The following is an 18,587-nucleotide window of genomic DNA, read 5'->3' on the forward strand; positions in this document are numbered from 1 at the left end:
GTACGACGTTGCTCTTTTAGTGTCTGGTTTTGTTTCGCAGGCAGCTCAGCTCCTTGTACAAGATGACTGATTTAACGGCAGTCAGAGGATGAATCATGTTATTCAGAGTGGTTACTGAAAGTGAGAACAATTCACAAACCAAATGAGCTGGAGTTTAGCCTATCACTGCAGAGTCAGAGTGAGTCAGAACGAGTCACCCAATGTGCCAAGTGCAACAGGAATTTGTGTTTGTCACACTGACGCAACAACATGTCAACAACTGATATGGTAACATAAGTACTTCTGGCACAAACAGCAGACGGACAACAGGAACTTCAGCTCAGCGTTAGCTGATAAAGAGGAACATATACTACAATAGACAGTCTCTTACAAAGAACTAAAGGTTAAAGTATGAACAATGGAAGGAAAAATGATGTGTAAATGTTTTGGACAGCGGGCCTTTGTTATGACAACATTTCACATTTAAGTGCTGAGAAATACAAATGATTTTTTAACATCTGTGTGTTTCACCTCTATCTCCCAGAGAGCCTTGGAGCTGGTGGCGGAGGTGGCAGACTGCCGCAGTGTGGTCCTGAGAAACACGTGCTGCTGCTTCTTGTACTCGTCACAGGTCAGAAACTTCTCCTGCTCGGCGTGAAACAGCCTCACCACGTCTCCCTGACAGAGGACACGAACAAAACATGAGACTGCTGAAAGATAACTGCATGCTGTTTGCACTGAGGTCATGCAAAATGCACGCAGTTGAGGAAACAGGTCTAAAATCAAATACATGATCTCCAGTGACAGTTTTTAAGCACTTAGGGGCTAATCTCAAACGAACAACAACAGTAGAAGATTTTTTTTTATTAGATACGACAGGAGATTGCTAGCATGAAAGGGGGAGGGAGAGGGGAAGACATGCAGCAAAGGGCTGCAAGCTGGAATCGAACCCCCGGATATTTCATTTCTGCTAGTTTAATTGATTAATGATCTTTTTTTGAAATGTTTATGTAAATAACAGGTGCTTTTAATCAACTCAGTAGCCTTTTTACAGCCTGGGTCTTCAACAAGAGGTCTGTGAAATTTTGGAAGTCCTCCGAGTTGCTCCAGAAAGGTTTAAAATTGAATTTTAGTTTCAATTTTTAATTTTTTATTAAAATGTGTTTGAAAATACACATCAACATGAAACTAACATATAATATTAATGAGGATAAACTGTGCATTCATGAAACCTATTTAATTTACAGAAAACAAAATAATAAAAAGCTAATGGTTGCCCGCGAATCCATATGCAGTTATAGATCACTGCGCAGCACCTTTATATGCACCTATTGGAAAATTAGGTGCTTTATCACCAAGTGTGCAGACATTCGTGAGCTGTAATAGATCCTTTTGTAACTTTTTGAGCAAGAGACTCAGACACACTGTCCAGTTCAGAATCTTCCCATTTTTTGTGTCGAAGTGACTGATGTGAACAACAATTTCTGAAATTGATAAAATATTGAGAGAGGGCTGCAGCCAGCAGCTGTGCAACGCTTGCAGTGTAACCAGATGGGGCAGCATCACTAGGCGTCCATTAAAAGTGGCTAATTTTGCCACAGACAGGCTCAGATTGTCATTGTCATTGTCACAAGTACATGGAGTGTCTCTTCACCTTTGCTTGATCTGGTCCATTTGTTTTTTTGTCCAAGTTTCACTCGAGGAGAAGTCTTGTTCTGATATCTCACGAGACATACACTCCAGCTCAAACAAATGTCGGTGGTCATTGAATTCAAAGACTTCGTCCTCATTGTCAAAATCAGCTAAATCATCATCAGTAACTTTGAAAATCTTTTAGATAACACTAAGCTACACTTTCTGTATTCAAACACAACACACTATTCCCTCTCACTTTTGCTTCTAGCATTGTCTTCCTGCAACAAGAAATGTCTCATGAGATTTGAGAACCAGACTTCTTGAGTGAACTTTAGACAATAACAAATAAAGCCAAAGGTAGAGACACTTATTATAACAACCTGAGCCCATCTGATGCATAAATAATCATTTTTAATGCATGTGCAGTGCACAGTCTCTCCTTCTGGTTACATCGTGGGCATTGAGCAGCAGTCGGCTGCAGCCCTCTCTCTCTCAATACTGGACCACTTTCAAAAATTGTTATTCAGAACAGTCAGACACAAAAACATTGAAAAATAAAAAAGGAGACGATAATAATGGCCAAGAATGCACAACTTAAATAAGTTTACTCTGTGGCATCGGAGTCAACATACCCCCTTCAACACGTCTTCCCTGTAGTCGCTAAACTTCATGAACAAGGTGACCTTCCAGCTGGTGTTACAGTTAACAGCATTGACCTGCAGCGTGAAGCAGAGAGTGAAGAGAGCACACAACACCAAATTAAAATTCTTATCAGGCACAAGTCACATGTAGTCTGTCAAAATCCTTCCAACAATACTACTTTTTTAGGTTTCCACCCCATTCAAATGACTAAGATGATAATCATCTCTTTAAAGACTATTAGATAAACTGCAGTTAAAGACGAGCTACAGGGCAGTTATCTGACAACATCTGTGTGTTTCAGCACTGACATAAACAAAGTGGATGAATCAGTCTCACCTCTTTGCAGCCGGGGTTATCGAGCAGCTCGATGTTACTGGCATGAAGAGGCTGTCCTGCGTTCACTGGCATCAACACCACCTTGTCTCCAACCACCACCTTGAACCCAGTTAGAGACGGTTACATCCGAACACAGGTGGACACACATTGGTAAACTTCCAGAAGGGTTTAAACAGGAAGTAAAAGTGTGTCCATGCAAGGGTCTTGTCGAAAGTCTGCAAACATCCCCTTATTTAAAAAAGAAAAGGGCGCTGTGCGCAACAGCAACTGATTGAGCTTCACATGAGAAAGTGGTTCAGCACGGAAAACAAGTTTTTTCATACCACGGTGAGTGGACATGAATGCAGCATTAGGGATCGACTGATATTGGTTTTTCAGGGCAGATACCGACACCGAGTATTTGTAGCTAATGAGACTGATAATTGATATTTGGAACCAATATGCATTTACAATAAAAATGAAAATATTTTTAATTTAAATTTTGGAATATAAAAAACTCCAACACAAAACTTTGTTTGTTTGTTTAACAAATGATTGATTAAAACTGAAACTTTCAACATGAAATGCAGTTCCCAGCAACTTTTTTTTCATAAAGTCAAGTGAAAATGTAAAAAAAAAATTGCAAGAATAAAAATGGCTCTCCGAGGTTCTACGAAGTCAAAATTCCTACCATGCTGACACTTTCTTTGCAGGTATGGCAGACTCCCTTCCCTGGTGTTGGTTGAGTTTAATACTCCCATACTGCACTTTTGGATCTTTTTCTTTGGTTATTACTCATGTGACATCAAGCCAATCAGATAATAATGTGAGCAGGGCATTAAGTAAGACAGAGTGATGAGTGAAAACAGACCACAGAGAGAGACACAGCTGCAGCGGAGCCAAAGTAGCACACTTTTTAATTAATTAATTTTATCAACGATTATTAAAATAAATTGCTGATACAGATAATTGGCAAAATGCCAAATATCGGCTCTGCTAATCCACTGGGCCAATAATCTGTCGACCCCTATGCAGCATACAGAGATATGGTGACTGAAAACTACACTGCCTGTCATTGTATAATTGCTTGCATAATACATGCTCTCTAACCCAGTCTAATAGACCGTATTTCATGTTAACCAGCCACACACGAGCACACTGTGGCCTCAGCAATGGGTGGCTCGGCACACTTATTCCAATGCTGCGCTGGAATATTTAAAAACATTTTAAATACAGAGAAGCAGCATCAGTGACACGCAGTAGAGAGAAAGTAACAACCGAGTGGATGCTTTAAAAGCTCAACCTAAAACATGCAATGGGAAGGCCGGTGCATCCATGCTTTTTACACAATGCTCTGTGTCTGACCTAATAACGCACAAACACCATGCACAATCAAGAGCAATACCTTTAACCATAGGATGCTAAAGCCAAAGGGGGAAGGACAAAATCAGAAATGTTACTGGGACACGACAAACAATGAACTGACAGTGTATAGGATGAAAAAGTCACACAGCTGCTGTAATTGTATCGGAGAGCAAGTTGTTGTTCTGTACTTAGTCTGTAAAGGAATGTGTGTGGAGCGAAGAGGAGGGAGACCTACATTATCTCCTTCACTGCGGAGCTTCCAGAAGGGCTGAATGTAGAACCAGGAGCCCTCGTTCCCGGCCGGGTCCAGTGAAACACGCATGGCATTCTTCTCGAGCAAAGCAGGGAGACGCTTGTTCACTGTCAGGTACTTGTTGCTCTTAATGTGCAGGAGCTGAGGGAGGAGAGTCAGAGTATTTGGATACTACAAGCACGGTGAAGGAGAAGGTAAAACAGAAGTAATGGTACTAATACCACAACAACACAGTAACAAGACCACGTTTAAACCTAGTATATGACTGAACAGTGTACAGTGGATCCTTCAGAGACTTCTATACCATCATTTAGTAAACTGAAGACATATTTTAGGGATATTTCATATTAAATTATATATATATTCCTAACAACAGTGTTAGAGAACAACTGATTAGCTGTACAATTAACCCCAAATGCCTAACTGCAGGAAGTTTGAGTTAGATAAGCAATTCTGATGAATTTTGAGCAGATTATTCCCTGAAAATATTGCATCAGAGATGAATCATGTATTCTTTAAATGCTTTTCTTTTGAGAAATTCCTTCTGCTTGGCCATCTTCTCTCTGACAGAACGAGGCTGTTTAGCAGAGAGTTAAGGCTTTGTGAATACAGCTTGTGCTCCGGTACTCACTGTGCAAAAACATGAATCTATAATCTAAAAAATACAGTTGCATTTAGTTATCTTCATGGAAATGAATTTATTTTGAAGGAATAACAGCCAATCTGTAACACAATTTGCCGCTATTAGTCGACTCAAAAGTCAAACATTTTCCTCTGAGTTGTACCTGAATATAAAGTGGCATTAAAAGTAAATACTCAAGTGTTTAGTTACTTTCTACCACTGTACAAGACTAAGAGAAGATAAGCTATTACAGCAGATTTTCAGATTCCATTCGACAGACAAATGCTGAATTATACCAGAGTTTTAATTCAACCCTAACAAACTGCTTATTGAACAAGGCCTTTATACTGAAGGAACAATGGCGACTTCCTTGAATGCATTTTGTAACAGCAGGTGAATACATTGTTGCTTTTGTCAATCCAATCCCTAAAACAAGACTTTAGCAATCACTGAAACCAAACACCACCATTGTAGACTTTTACGAAATTGCCCGAGGTATCAGGGACTGAGTGACAGTAACACAACTTTGGTAAACAAGAAAAACCAAAACAAGGCTGTGGACTGAGGACAATCCGACGCCACAGGTGTTTGCTGAAGAGATGGGCTTTACCTGGATGACATTACTGTATTTCACAACTTCTCCAAGCAGTTTCTTGTTCTCTGACTCGTTTTGCTTCTGCTCCAGTTCTGCCGCATCCTGAGTGACAACACAGAGATTCATGAGGCTTTGGCATGCAAATAAAAAAGGAGATCTAGATGCAGATTGTAGTCTAAAACAAAAAGAGCCTCACCTGTAACTTCTTAAACAGGTCTCCCTGTGTGTTGTTGTTTCCTTGTTTTCCTTGTTTTGCCTTCCAGAACTGCTTCTGGGCCGAGTATCTGTTCATGGGACACACCTTGAAGAGGCAATCTGCAGAGGAGGAGAAGCATTCAGGCACACAGGAGTCATTGTCTGTGGAGTCAGGTTAAGTGCCACTGCAGGGTCTTAATGTAGTGAAACTGCATTTTTGAGGTGAACGCTTATTTACCCACCAGAGGCCTGTGGAGTCGCTTAAACATACATACAAGCCTCTCTAAAACCACAATGTTGTGTTAAACAACACTGAGCGCAAAGGATCTGGTCAGCCTTGAAAGCGTTTGTTTGTGTGTGTGTGTGTGTGTGTGTGTGTGTGTAAAATCTCGAACCAGTGTCATCAGTTAAGCGGTCCCCAATTGGTGGGTCATGGTTTAAAAGTGGGTCGTGGGTCCATTCTGAATGGACCACAAGTGACTTTTATTTTGAAGTGCCATTTCCTGTTATTCACCTACTATCTTATTGCCCTGTTCATGGTATTATTTGGCTTATTAACCCTTTGAAACCTGGAGCGACATTATTTTTCTTGTGCTGTATTCAGATGGCTTTCACAAGTACTTAAAGCTTTGAAGCCTGAGCAAATTGGTTTGTTTTTCGTTTTAAAAAATGGGGAGGAAAAAAGGCAATGAGCAACTCGGCAAAAAATGTCCTGCAAATTGCAAGAGTTAGGAGGGAAATATTTTCAGAGAACTAAATTTATAATTAATATTAATATTAAAATTATTTGACAAAATAATTATATATTTTAAACTTTCTTTCCAGGTCATTTCTCAGATTTTTGGGGTTTTTTTTATTCATACTTTTTTTTACTAAGTTCTTTTTACTCTTGGGGTCACTTCTGGTCAAATTTCTCATTGCCTTCTTCACATTTTTATAAATCTGTACCTTTGCAGTGCTCTTATGTCATTTTGAAAAACTTTTTTGGTTGCAGTGCTATTTATTTACTAAGTTTTAATTAATTATACTTTATTCTTCTAATATGTTTAATTTCATTGTGTTGTAAGCCCACGCATTGTTTACATTTTGTAAAATAAAATTGAATATGTTATCATTTATCTTATGTGTGGACCTTGAACTAATGATTTAGGACAAAATCTTGACCTGGTGGCTGGACCAACTGAGAACCAGTGCACTAGTATATTCCTACATACCTCTGAACTTTTTGGGCGGGTTGGCCAGGTCTCCAGCATCGGGCTGAACCACACACCTGTCATCCACAAGCCTGTGGAGAAGCAACAAAATCAGGGTCATTTCTTCAAATTTGAAAATTTCTGGTTCTTTTGGCCAGTAAATCACTCACCTTATAAACCAAGATTTACATGACACACACTGTAGTCTAACTGAGATCACAGTCAAATGCAAATACACACAGAAGAGTCTCAGACTGCTATTAAAACCAATTATTTGAATATGCGGTTCAAAACCACGCTCGCTCTACAGTCGATTGGCCACCTGCAGGATGGAAGGCTAAGCTGGCAACACACGAAAGACTGTTCACCATCACATGTGTCTCCTGAGAGCTCTCCCAGTACCTGCACTGACGCTCTGAGCATTTCTGGATGGAGCTCATCTAATTTAATGTCACTTTGATCTCCGCTTTCCAGCCCAGCGTGGGGGGGTTCTGCTGAGTATAGAGGTTTGTATCAAGATAGATGAACCGGTGTAAAATGACATCCAGATTTGTGCAGCTTTCACACAGATGAATGGAGAATAAACCTTAATATATGTATTTTTTTTAACTTTTAAATATTAACATTAAGCCTCGTGCAACAACATTCTGTTAAATTTCTCTTGTGTTTTCTCTTAATTTTATAGTAAGAGAAAACATACGAGAAGTCAACTCCAGATGCACCAAATGTTCTTAACCATCCAAATCTGCTTTTATCCACATGTGCTCAATGTTGAATCCAACTTGATCACAAGCCACCTGGTAGCACAGTTTACGCCCTCTTAACACTATATGAAGGCAGGTTTTGTGCCGTCTGTAAAGACTCTGGCATATGACACCAAAAAAGGCTGCGAGAAGACGAACTTAAACAGTAGAGAAATTGCCGTAGGCTTATTGTTAAATAATCCTGAACAAGGTAAATGCGATTTCAGGGAAATGTATTGAAGTATTAAAAGTAAAAGTAGACATGCAAAAAGGTTTAAATAAACTTAATGAATCAAAATAATTACAATAATTTACAGGAAAAGCAGCAAGTCATACATACAGTATATATGAGAAGCCTAAAAAATGACTTACAATTTTAAAATTAGCAGCCAATTAATTTTCTAATTAATGGACAAATTGTTTCATCTGCAATTGTATACTTTGATATGGTTTGTGCATGAAAAAAAAATGTAAATAGTCATCGTATATCGTAATAGTAAGGTTCAATATTCATTTTTATTATTTTATTTTTAGTTTTTTTATTATTATTATTATGGTCAGCAGAGGGACACAGTAACTGAAATTACAGAAATTTGGACCAAAAGACCAAGTATAGAAATATTTCTTTTGCCCTGAAAATTAATTATTCGGTCATCATCTCAGGCTTGATACATTCCTTTATTTTGTCTTTAGAAGGATTATTTTATTAATATATTACACTTTACTCCCGATATTGCACTTTTTTTTCTGTTTTGGTTTTTAATTCAACCATTGTTTCTAAATTTGTCTTTTGCTATTGAATTTTTTTTTCTTATGTGTTGTTCTTATATTTTTCTTTTGTGTTTTAAATCTTTTCCTGTGTGTGTATTTTGAGATTTTAAGTGTAAAGCACATGTAATGTTGGCTTGGGTAAGTGCTATATTATTATTATAATTACTCTGAAATATAATCGAAATTTGATTAAATTATATTGGTGCATTTTTTAAATATTCCTAAAATATAAAACCTATTTTTTCTTGTGTTGGACAACAATGTGTGAACAGCGAGAACAAGATGTTTTTTTCTTATGTTGGTACGAGTGTTCTCGACCACTCATAACATTTTATCTTACCTAAGAGAAAAGCAAAAACAAAAACACTGGTGGATCCCACAAATCAGTGGGTAAAAAATAAGAACAAATCCTGAATATGAGCAACAATAAGAGAAAATGTGTTCGTATGTTATTTCTTGCATAGGGCCATTGTGTGTAAAATAGTTTTGTGAGCGACTCTTGGAAAGCCGACCGTAGGCTACTATAACATGCAAATGCTGCTGCAGAGGAAATCATGTGGTTTCTGCGCAGGGTTGATTAGATGGCGTTGAAGGGGTGTCATGCAGCCATTAACGGACGTGTTCCCCACATCTTAGCTTTTTATTTGCTAGTTATTGACTGTTTCACCCACTAGAGATGTGTGATTGACAGATTTAATGATGCACAACAGGTCAGTGATATTCACACATTTGACTGACACGCAGTTAAACTTATGAAGCTGATGACAGATATCTTGGGGAAAAGTAAGAGCTGACAGGCCTGAATTAATGTTGCAAAAATGCATTAGAGGGAAACTGTACCTATTTTCAAGCTTTTTACATCATAACAATGTAAGCAGTGTGTAGAAATGAACTGTGGTAAATTTCCCTCAATCTTACCAGCGTCCATATCTCCCTGCTCATCTACCAGCTCAGATTATTACTAGCTGGGCTGTTGCTCAAACTACAGATTGCACTTCCTCCTATTTGTATGAAGTTGATAAGAATGATGTCCTTCTCTCTCTCAAACTCAACACTAGGCAGTGCTGATCAAATATAAACTGAGATTCTGTCACTGTCTTGCGTGTTTATTAACTAAAATCTACAGGTTTTTGTGCACTGTTTAGCTGTAATATGAGAATTTGTGACCAGGAAATGGGTGCCATACCTTTTTCTGGATTATAAAAGAGAAGAAAAATCTATCTGTGATCAATCGCAAAACTAAGCGACGCTGATCAACTATAAACCAAGATTTTATCAATGCGTTGCCTATTTCTCACCTAAGATGTCTTCAGAAACATACTTTAATGCACAGTTTAACCGTAATATGAGATTTTTTGTTACCAGCCAGCCGACATATTGTAGCTGTCATTATGTTTTCCACCAGTGTTTATTGGTCCAGTGCAGCAAAGTGCATAGTTACAGCTTTTCTACCTCTTGATCAAAACTGAATTAATAAAAAGTTACAAAGAAATTAAGTCAAAATATTTTTTTCCAAAAAAAATCAAAATAAAGTTTAAAAAAATACAAACTAGAAAATCACCTTTAAATAACTTTTTTTCCGTACCATAATTTCAAATGAACAATTAAAATAAAGTAATTAAAGTTAATTAAGTTTTCTGGAAGTTTTCCCTAGAGTTTAGATAATGTCTAATAATGCCCCCCAACAAATTTTTGGGTCTTTTTCCTTTTACACTTCCTTTGTTTTGTTTTTTTTAAAATTGTTTTTACCTTTGACTATTTTTTTTAGGGTTTTTTAAAGCAATCAAAGTATTCTGAGGTTTCAAAGGTTTTAATGCTCGTGAAAGGCATCTGAATGGAACTCAAGAAAACTCATGTCTGTTTAGGAGTTAAGAGGGTTAAAAAATTTCATTTCAATCATGTATGTTAGTAGCCAACACTGAGAAGACTGAGGGTGAAGCTGCTCATAAACGCTGGAATGGCAGAAAGCCCATTATTTGGTGTAATTGGAGGAGTGACAGCAGGCAAAACAATTGTGACGGAGGAAAGGGCAAAATACCTGAAACGTCAAAGTGTCTGGAGGCCTCGGGGTGCGGGGGGTTTCGTTCTTGTGACTGAAATGCAGTTCTGGGCTGCAGTAGTAAAATCAACTTTTCTGCATGTAAAAGAATGTATTTATCTGAACTTTTAGATGGACTGGCTACTCCTGTCAGTAAATTTGGGTTTTTTTAACCCTTTGAAACTTGAGCAAATTGGCTTGATTTCTTCCAAAAACATAAAAGAAGGCTATGAGTAACAAAAGAAGAGATGACTTCAAAAATTAGCAAAAAGTTACTGAAAAGTCAAAGAAAATTATCTGAAATTTGTTTGGAAAAAAAAAAAATGTTTTAAAAAACTACCTGGAAAAAGTCCTTAAAAATGTTAATAATTTTGTGACATAATTTTAACCCTTGTGTTGTCCTTGGGGTCAATCTCACCCCAAATGAAATATTTTGCTATCAAAATATATTCTTTATACTCATGTACACAAGGTCTATTTTCCCTAATTTTAAAAAACGAAGGGAAAAATGTGTGGTAATGGGTTGGACTGAAGTAAGACTAAAGGTGTAACATAGAATTGACTGAAAATGTATACAATATGTGTTAAATAACAGCCTAAATAGGGCGGGGTCAGAATGACCCCAGAGGACAAAAGGTGTATTGAAATCAGGAGGACATATGTAATTGTGATAATTAGAAATATAATTTTCCGCCTAGCTTTTTTAAAATAATTGTCAACATCTACTAATTTCTTACAATTTGTGAAGCAGTTATTATGACATTGCTCGTTGCCTTTTTTCCATGTTTTTGAAAGAAATTGCACCAATTTCCTCAGGGTTCAAAGGTTTAAATTCTTGTAAAAGGCATCTGAAAACCGCACAAGGAAAGTGATGTCAGTCCAGGTTTCAAAGGGTTAAAGACACCAAATAATGTACTGATGTGAAGTGAGCCTTGTAAGTTTTATTTAAGACTCCACTTAGTCCTGGAGTTGCTCTAATCCTCCTTCAGGAAGTCAGTTTAGTTAACACAAGACCAGGCTCAGACTGAGAAAGCAAATGTGACATCATCTGGTGTAGAAGTACACTTAAGCGGAGAGTTAGGTTTAATTCATGCATGGAAAACAAGTTCACTGAAAGCGGTCACAGTTTTTAAGGATGTTTGCAGGGTTTGTCTAAGACATATGGATTTTGTAGGTTGTTTGCAGTTTCACATTCACAGATGACTTTATACCAAAGATGTGTTGTAACTTCAAAGAGGGTTGGGTGATATAGGGAAAATTTTAAAAAATCATGATATTTTTTGACAAAATATCTGGATATTGCGACAATATTGTAGGATTTACTGTTGGTGCTTGGACAAAATATTAACCGGGGATGCACAATATTGGATTTTTTTCCAGTATCCAATATGCTGATATAAGATAACTTATTTGACCAATAACTGATATCGATATCGAAATATCCACTCTTTTCCCCCACATAACTTTAGAGATCATCAAATTTCCTCTGTAGTGAAATTACCTTCATATTTAACATACTTTCATTGTGATGGCCTGCAAGCCGATGGAGAAGACTGAGAGATATATCTTTGTAATATAAATATATGGCTGTTTCCAATATTTCATTTTAAAGCCAATATCTGCCAATACTGATGGCATGCCGATATTATCATGCATCCCTAATATTTACATAGACATTTTTGATACATGATCATCAGTAATGAATATAATGACTTAGTGGGTAAATAAAAATAATAGAACAGCTAGAACAGTTTAATAAGTTCAGAAACTTTTCTGTAAAGCAGCCTCTAAAACCAGAAAGAAACTTATATTACAATATACAAAACCTAACATGATATCTAGTCTCAAATTAAGATATCAATGCAATATTGATAAATACTGGCAAGACCTGACTTCAACCTCCTGGAATATAATCTATAACACCAGCTATGTCAAACACTCCATATCGTCCTATTGCCTTTATCCCATTTGCACCAAAGGCCGAGGTGCACAAGCACATCCATTCATCCCGTCCACTGAGGAGAAACATAATGTAACACACAATTCCTCCAATTCATACAAAGCTGGCAGCCCTGCTGAAGTGAGCAGAGCCATTTCCTATTTATGCCACGGCTCTTGATCAGTGTCAATACACAGGCCGTGTATTATTTCCTCCGACTCTGTATCGCAGTTACATCTAAATGAGACACAATAGAGCCCGACAGGAAGCAGAATCAAGTGCTAAATGGCTAAACAGGAAGGCTCGCTGGAAAAGTCCCTCAAGCTCATAAATAAGTAACCTTAAGTCCGCAGAGAGCCGGGCATTAGTTCAAACAGAGAGGCTCTGACTCTCACAGCTAGTGCAAGAGTCTGCTCTGTAACCGAGTTAAACATGAACCAGTGATACCAAGCTGGACACAGACGAGCTAATTTTAGCTCCTTTGCTTGTGTTGAGCGGACTGAGGCAACAACACAGAAAAATACTGCATGTAATGCAGAGCAACAGGTCTGATATGTCAAGTGTTTTTCTAAGGAAAAACTAATTGGCAACAGAGGAATGACTCATCTGCAAGAAAAGTGGAAGATTTTACAGCCACTGCCTGTTATTGCATGTTTCGACGTGCTGATAAAGGAGCGCAGTAATGTAATTGAGTCATGCACTTCCTCATTAAATGTATCCTGTCATTATTTCACTTCTTATGGAACATATAAATCAATGTGGGAAATTATTATATACAAAAACACTCAAATAACCCCCAGTCCATATAATGCAAACATTTGCAAACAGAGCAAAATGGCTTAATTTCTTTCAAAAACATGGAAAGAAGCAACAAGGGACCTATCAAAGGCATAAAAATTAGCATGATATTAGTAAAAAGTTAGAAGAAACATACTAAAAATAATAATAAAAAACAATAAAATTACCTCCAGAAAGTGTGAAAAAATTATATATTTTTCCTGTGACATAATTTTAAATATGTAATTAAGAGATTTATGAATATACTTTTCTGGACATTTTTCCCTCATTTAAAAAAAAAATCTAATAATCCACCCAAGTTAAAATTTAGATAATTTCCTTGTCACCTTTCACTCTTTTTTTTTTTTTTTTTGCAGGTTGCTGTACATTTTTGCCAAGTTGCTCATAATGGTTTTTTCTCATGTTTTAACTAACATCTGAATGAAGCACAAGAAAACTGATGTAGATCCAGATGGCAAAGGGTTAAAAAAGAAGTTTGGAGATCATTATGCATCTCCAAAATTAGTCTTTTGGATATAAAAAATGTGGCACGGCACAAAATCCAAGAATTCAAGGTCACTAATGGATCTGAATCTGCGAGTGTTTGCAATGTAAGGTGTGTGAGGAACTTGCAGATTTATTGTTATCCAAAGCAAACAAGGGCATGAGCAGCCTTGTGTAGTCGCGGTTACATTGTGCTCGCAGGGGCTGTGGCTCAGGGAGGTTCCTGCAGACTCTGTCGCTCCCTCTCTCTGGGCCTTGGTGAGCTCTGGCACAGCACAGCCCTTTGATAAAATGCTCAGCGCTCCTGTCAAACTACATGAGTTATTGAATTGCTGATAAGAGTTCCACTGCTTCGCTTCACAACAACAAGAGCTGTGAACAATCGCCGCTGTGCACTTTTGCTTTTTGAAATTTACAGCTCCTGTGTGCTGCCGCTTACATTTGCATTAGCACCGGCCTTTTCCTTTAATGGGGCTTTTCAGCAAAGGAAAGCAGGTTTGCTGTGTGCACTCCTGCAGATAGTGAGTCAGGGAACACAAACAGGTTGTAAGTCAAGGTACGAACATGTTTTAGCTGCTATTTACTCCAAGAAGTTTTGATCCTACAGCACAATGCATTAAAGAAACGGCTTTAACATAATGTGCCTGCTACTGTGAAGTGTCTGTTTTTAAGAGGAACTTCAGGGAGAAAGGGAAAGTGAGAGAAAGAGAAACAGAGTGAGGAAAAGGGAGAGGAGGTGGGTGGGGCACGCTCATTCCTCAGGGCCAGTCGATCTTTCCTCGCTCGTTCTGCAGGCTCAGAGGCCAGAGTGCACCTGGAACCACCGAGGCATTTCACCTTGCGCTGAAACTTTCAGCTCAGGAGGAACTAAAGCCAAACAGCTGGTGGCATTTTTTGCAATGCTGTGTGGAGAATGACACATTGAAAAGCAGTTTCCGTCACACCTACACACAGACTCATATATGAGCCTAACAACTGACAAATGAGCCAAGACAAACTAAAAGCAGTGGTTTCCAAACTATTTATGGCTGAAATTAGGCAGTGTGTTGCGAACACTCATTATAATTTGAATATGACCTGTCTGCGATTATTGTGGACTACAGAGTGTTACAAAGAGTGTTTCACAAAAAAAGCCAAGATTATTAAAAACTCGGACTAATTTATAGTAAATTTCATGCTTCTTCTTTCCCGTCCCATTATTGATCTTGTGGGCCCTCAGATTTAATCTTCTGACTCACTGAAGAGGCCCTGGACCCTCAGTTGATAACTGACACTTATTTGGTATGTTTACATGCACAGTTAAGTCGAGCTACGGTTATAGCTAGATTAGGCCGTTTAATTGGACAACTGTCCGGTACCTTTCATACGTACTCTATGCTTTATGCTCTATGCTTTTTTGTACAAATGAGACGCATGCACAATTTATGCTGTTCAATTTCTGGGTCAAAGCCCAGCTTCAGGGACTACGGAGCATATGCAGAACAGCGAGGTCATTTCAGGTCCTACTGAGGAACATACTTACAAAAAAAAAACATACATAAATCAACCACAACCAGATTATCTAGGTGTGTTCGTCCAACTTTGAGAAATTCCATTTAGCACAATTTTGTCAGACTAACATGTTTTCATGTATTTTAAAGTCCACTCTCAGTCGGGCGACAGACAATAATCACACTTTTTCCAACATCATGTGAATGTACTGACTGGTTCCCAACCTTGAGGTTTTGACCCCACTATGGTCCACCAAAGCTTCATGTGAGGTCGCAAGGCCTCCTGATTTTAAGGAGTGCAAAAAAACTTTTTGAAAACAAAAAAGATGGCCTATATCTCAGCATTAATTTCATTTCTGGGAAGAAAAACTAAATGAAATTGTTGTTTTTAAAGGTTAAATTATTCAAGATATTAACTTATAAAAAAACCCAGAAGATTTAGGCGCGGCAGAGACCTACAGTCAAGCTATATTCACAGAGCTGTCCCTCTCTGACACCCAGCATCGCCCTGCAGTTAAAACAACCAAAGAGCTCATAGAACAACGGCCAAGCATCAGGAAGAAGAAGCGTAGTATGTTCGATTGATAAAATTAAAAAATAAATAAATATAATACAGAGAAAATTGTTTAAAAAGTTCCTAAAATATCAGGAAAACTAATCTCTGATGTAATATTCACAAGAAATAATCCACTTGAAATTCATCCAAGTCACGTCATTCCAGCTTTACATTTTAGGCCAAAGCCTCCAGGAAGTGCCCTGGGCTCTGATACAAATGTTACATAGTGACCAAAAGTGGAATTACACTGTACAGGTATGTCACGTAATGCCTGCAGGCCCAAAAAGACTTCTTTCCATTGACGTGCTGGGAAAAAACGTTGGTATATTAGTGGATTATTTTTCTGAGCGTCAGACCCCTGTGAAATGAGTCATTTCACCATCTAGATTTGAGCCATCCAGTTCAATAGCACTTGGAAAGTCTAAAAGAGCCGCAACATTACATTTTTTTAGACTGCCATTCAAGCAAGCTAAGCACGAAACCGCATTGCCTGCAGAAGTTACCCGCTCAGGCATACTCGGCCACCGCAAGTCTCCAGGGTGTAAGCCCCATGGGTTCATAGGTCCAGATACTCTATACCCAGAAAAATGCGTTTTTTGTCTTATGTGCCATTGAGCAGCTCTCATAGAAATGAATGGGGCCACGCCTCCATGGCTGTATCCAGACTTTCTTAACACATCCATGTTTTACAAAGACCTTGCTTTGGCTCTGTTACTTCAGTTCTCGGCTCAGAAGCAAGACCACTCCATCCCTGCTGTCCTCAATCAGACTTTGTATCCAGAACAGCAAGGCGGTATAACAGGGTGATATTTCCGCCTTAAACAGGCAATGTAAATGCAGTTAAAGCACACTCAGATCTCTTCAAAGTTTGGCTTCTATACTGCATAGGGTTACAAATTCACTTACAGACAAAATCCATATATCTGAAAAAGTCTAAATGTCTGTAAATGTTTTATTATCTGCAGCCTATGACTGGGTAACTGTATGCTGCAGGTGAGGAGAGGAGAGCAGCAGCCTTAAAATTCGTCAAGATTGCCTGTCCTCACTTGTCCTAACTTCAAATGAATGATAACAGCAATACCCAACCCCATTATTTTACTAAGGACCCCCCTGACACCTCCTCACGTCTCCGTCTGGGTCCCCGGACCCCACTTTGGGTACCACAGCTAAAAAGTTCTGCTTGAAAGCATTACCACTTGCGTACCTGGGTAACACGCTGCTTTGCATTCCTGTTACATTTGCGTAAACGTGAAGAATTTCCTGAGAGGCTGCAGTTTGCGCGCTGACAGGCCTTGGCCACAAGTCGCACTTTAACTTTTCACTTGAGCAGTTTTCAGTGAAGGTACACAGATTAGAAAGACACACATTAAGTGGTATCAGATGTGAAGTGAAAGTAGCAAAGATATACGGATTTAATCCATATGGACTTCCCAGTGAGTAGAGAGTAAAGAGGCACACAGGAGGAGGAACATACCCCAAAGTACTGATGAAGCCATTCACCGAGCCCTCCGCGTAAAGAGACACAATGTCTCCAATGTGAAGAAAGCTGGATCTGTGCTCTGACATGTTGTACTCAATGTGCGTTTTAGATTGGTCCCAGTTTCTCCATTTAAAAACGACTGGTGCTTCTTCTCTTCGGGTGAAATAATCCGCACGTTACAGCGCCTCCAGTTCAGCAGCAGCAGTCCTCACATTCACCTTCACTCTTCCTCCTTTGCATTTCAGCAAGTCGACTAAGTACCAAAAAAAGTAAAAGTGCAAAAGAGATAATCAAGAAAGTGGCGGCGATTTTGGAGACAGCGCTGTGTGTTTTGAGACTTGTTCAACTTCTTCCTGTATGTCAGACAAACCGGAGGGTGCTCTTCTTCACATCCACTTCAGGGGGAGGAGACTGCTGCTGTCAGGGCTGTGAGCGAATTCCGTTCAATGACATGTTTTTGTTTTTATTCAGAAGGACAGGTCATTAAAATATCACTTTAAAAAAATCATAAGTCTCAATACACCTATAGCTGAATGCGACAATTGATACATAATTTAAGAAATCAAAATGTATCATAAAGTTTGCTCATAGATGTAACCTGCTTGTGATTTCTCCTAGAACATTGTATGGTAAGACTTAAGAATATATGGACTTTTTCCAAAATTCATCACACCACCAACACATTAGAAGTCAATGATGGATTTAAGTAGGGGTCGCCCAATGTCGGTTTTTCAGGGCCGAACTGCATTTACAATAACAATAAAAATATTTCCGTCAGAATTTAAAATTTGTAATATTTCAAACTCCAATACAAACTTGGATTAAATGCCTTTAGCAAATGTTTAATCGAAACTGAGACTTTCAACATCATATACAGCAAGTTCCCAGCAACCTTTTTTGTAAAGTTCAATGAAAATTTTAATTGAAAAATGAATAAATAAATAAAGCTCCCTGAGGTTTTACACAGTAAAAGTTCCTCCCATGCTGACACTTTTTGCCGTGTTTGCAGACTGCCTTCCCTTGTGTTGGTTGAGTGTAATACACACACACTTTTTTATTAATTAATTTTATCAGCAATCATTAAAATAAAACGTTGATACAGATGATCGGCAAAATACCAAATATTGGCTCTGATAATCGACCAGGCCGATAATCTGTCGACCCCTAGACTTAACTGTGAACTATTGTTATTTGTTTTGACACAAAATGCCTTAAATCACAACATCTATCAAAAGTCATGAACTGTTTTCTCTAAACTCAACCAGCACCAGACTCAAAACTCTGTTTTACACATTCTTACACATTAAAAACTAAAATTATCTTTCAAAACCAAACATAACACAATATAGCTAAATTATTGTTAAATTATGTTACATGAAATGGAGAAAGACTCACAGAAAATATGGAGATTGTGCCTCTTTGTAGTCATTGTGCATCTTCTTGTAGTTTTGTGCCTCTTTGTGGTTGTTTTTTGACTCTTTGAGGTACCGTTATG

At 38.2% G+C, this 18,587-nt stretch overlaps 1 protein-coding gene across 3 annotated transcripts in view; it reads right to left on the minus strand.

Moving 5' to 3' along the window:
* itpr2 (inositol 1,4,5-trisphosphate receptor, type 2) overlaps positions 1-17,433 on the minus strand; it is an 81,865-nt gene extending 64,432 nt beyond the window's left edge. For all 3 annotated transcript variants that reach the window (XM_042496637.1, XM_042496638.1, XM_042496636.1), the window contains exons 1-8: positions 17,087-17,433; positions 6,816-6,886; positions 5,603-5,721; positions 5,422-5,508; positions 4,172-4,330; positions 2,593-2,691; positions 2,247-2,330; positions 511-657 (exon numbers count right to left, since the gene is read on the minus strand). In XM_042496637.1, coding sequence (XP_042352571.1) covers positions 511-657; positions 2,247-2,330; positions 2,593-2,691; positions 4,172-4,330; positions 5,422-5,508; positions 5,603-5,721; positions 6,816-6,886; positions 17,087-17,178 — 858 coding nt within the window. In that variant the 5' untranslated portion in view covers positions 17,179-17,433. The remainder of the gene's footprint in view (positions 1-510; positions 658-2,246; positions 2,331-2,592; positions 2,692-4,171; positions 4,331-5,421; positions 5,509-5,602; positions 5,722-6,815; positions 6,887-17,086) is intronic.
* Between the last annotated feature and the right edge of the window lie 1,154 nt (positions 17,434-18,587).

Source organism: Plectropomus leopardus, chromosome 11 (genome assembly GCF_008729295.1).
Source record: "Plectropomus leopardus isolate mb chromosome 11, YSFRI_Pleo_2.0, whole genome shotgun sequence".
Classification (NCBI taxonomy): domain Eukaryota; kingdom Metazoa; phylum Chordata; class Actinopteri; order Perciformes; family Serranidae; genus Plectropomus; species Plectropomus leopardus.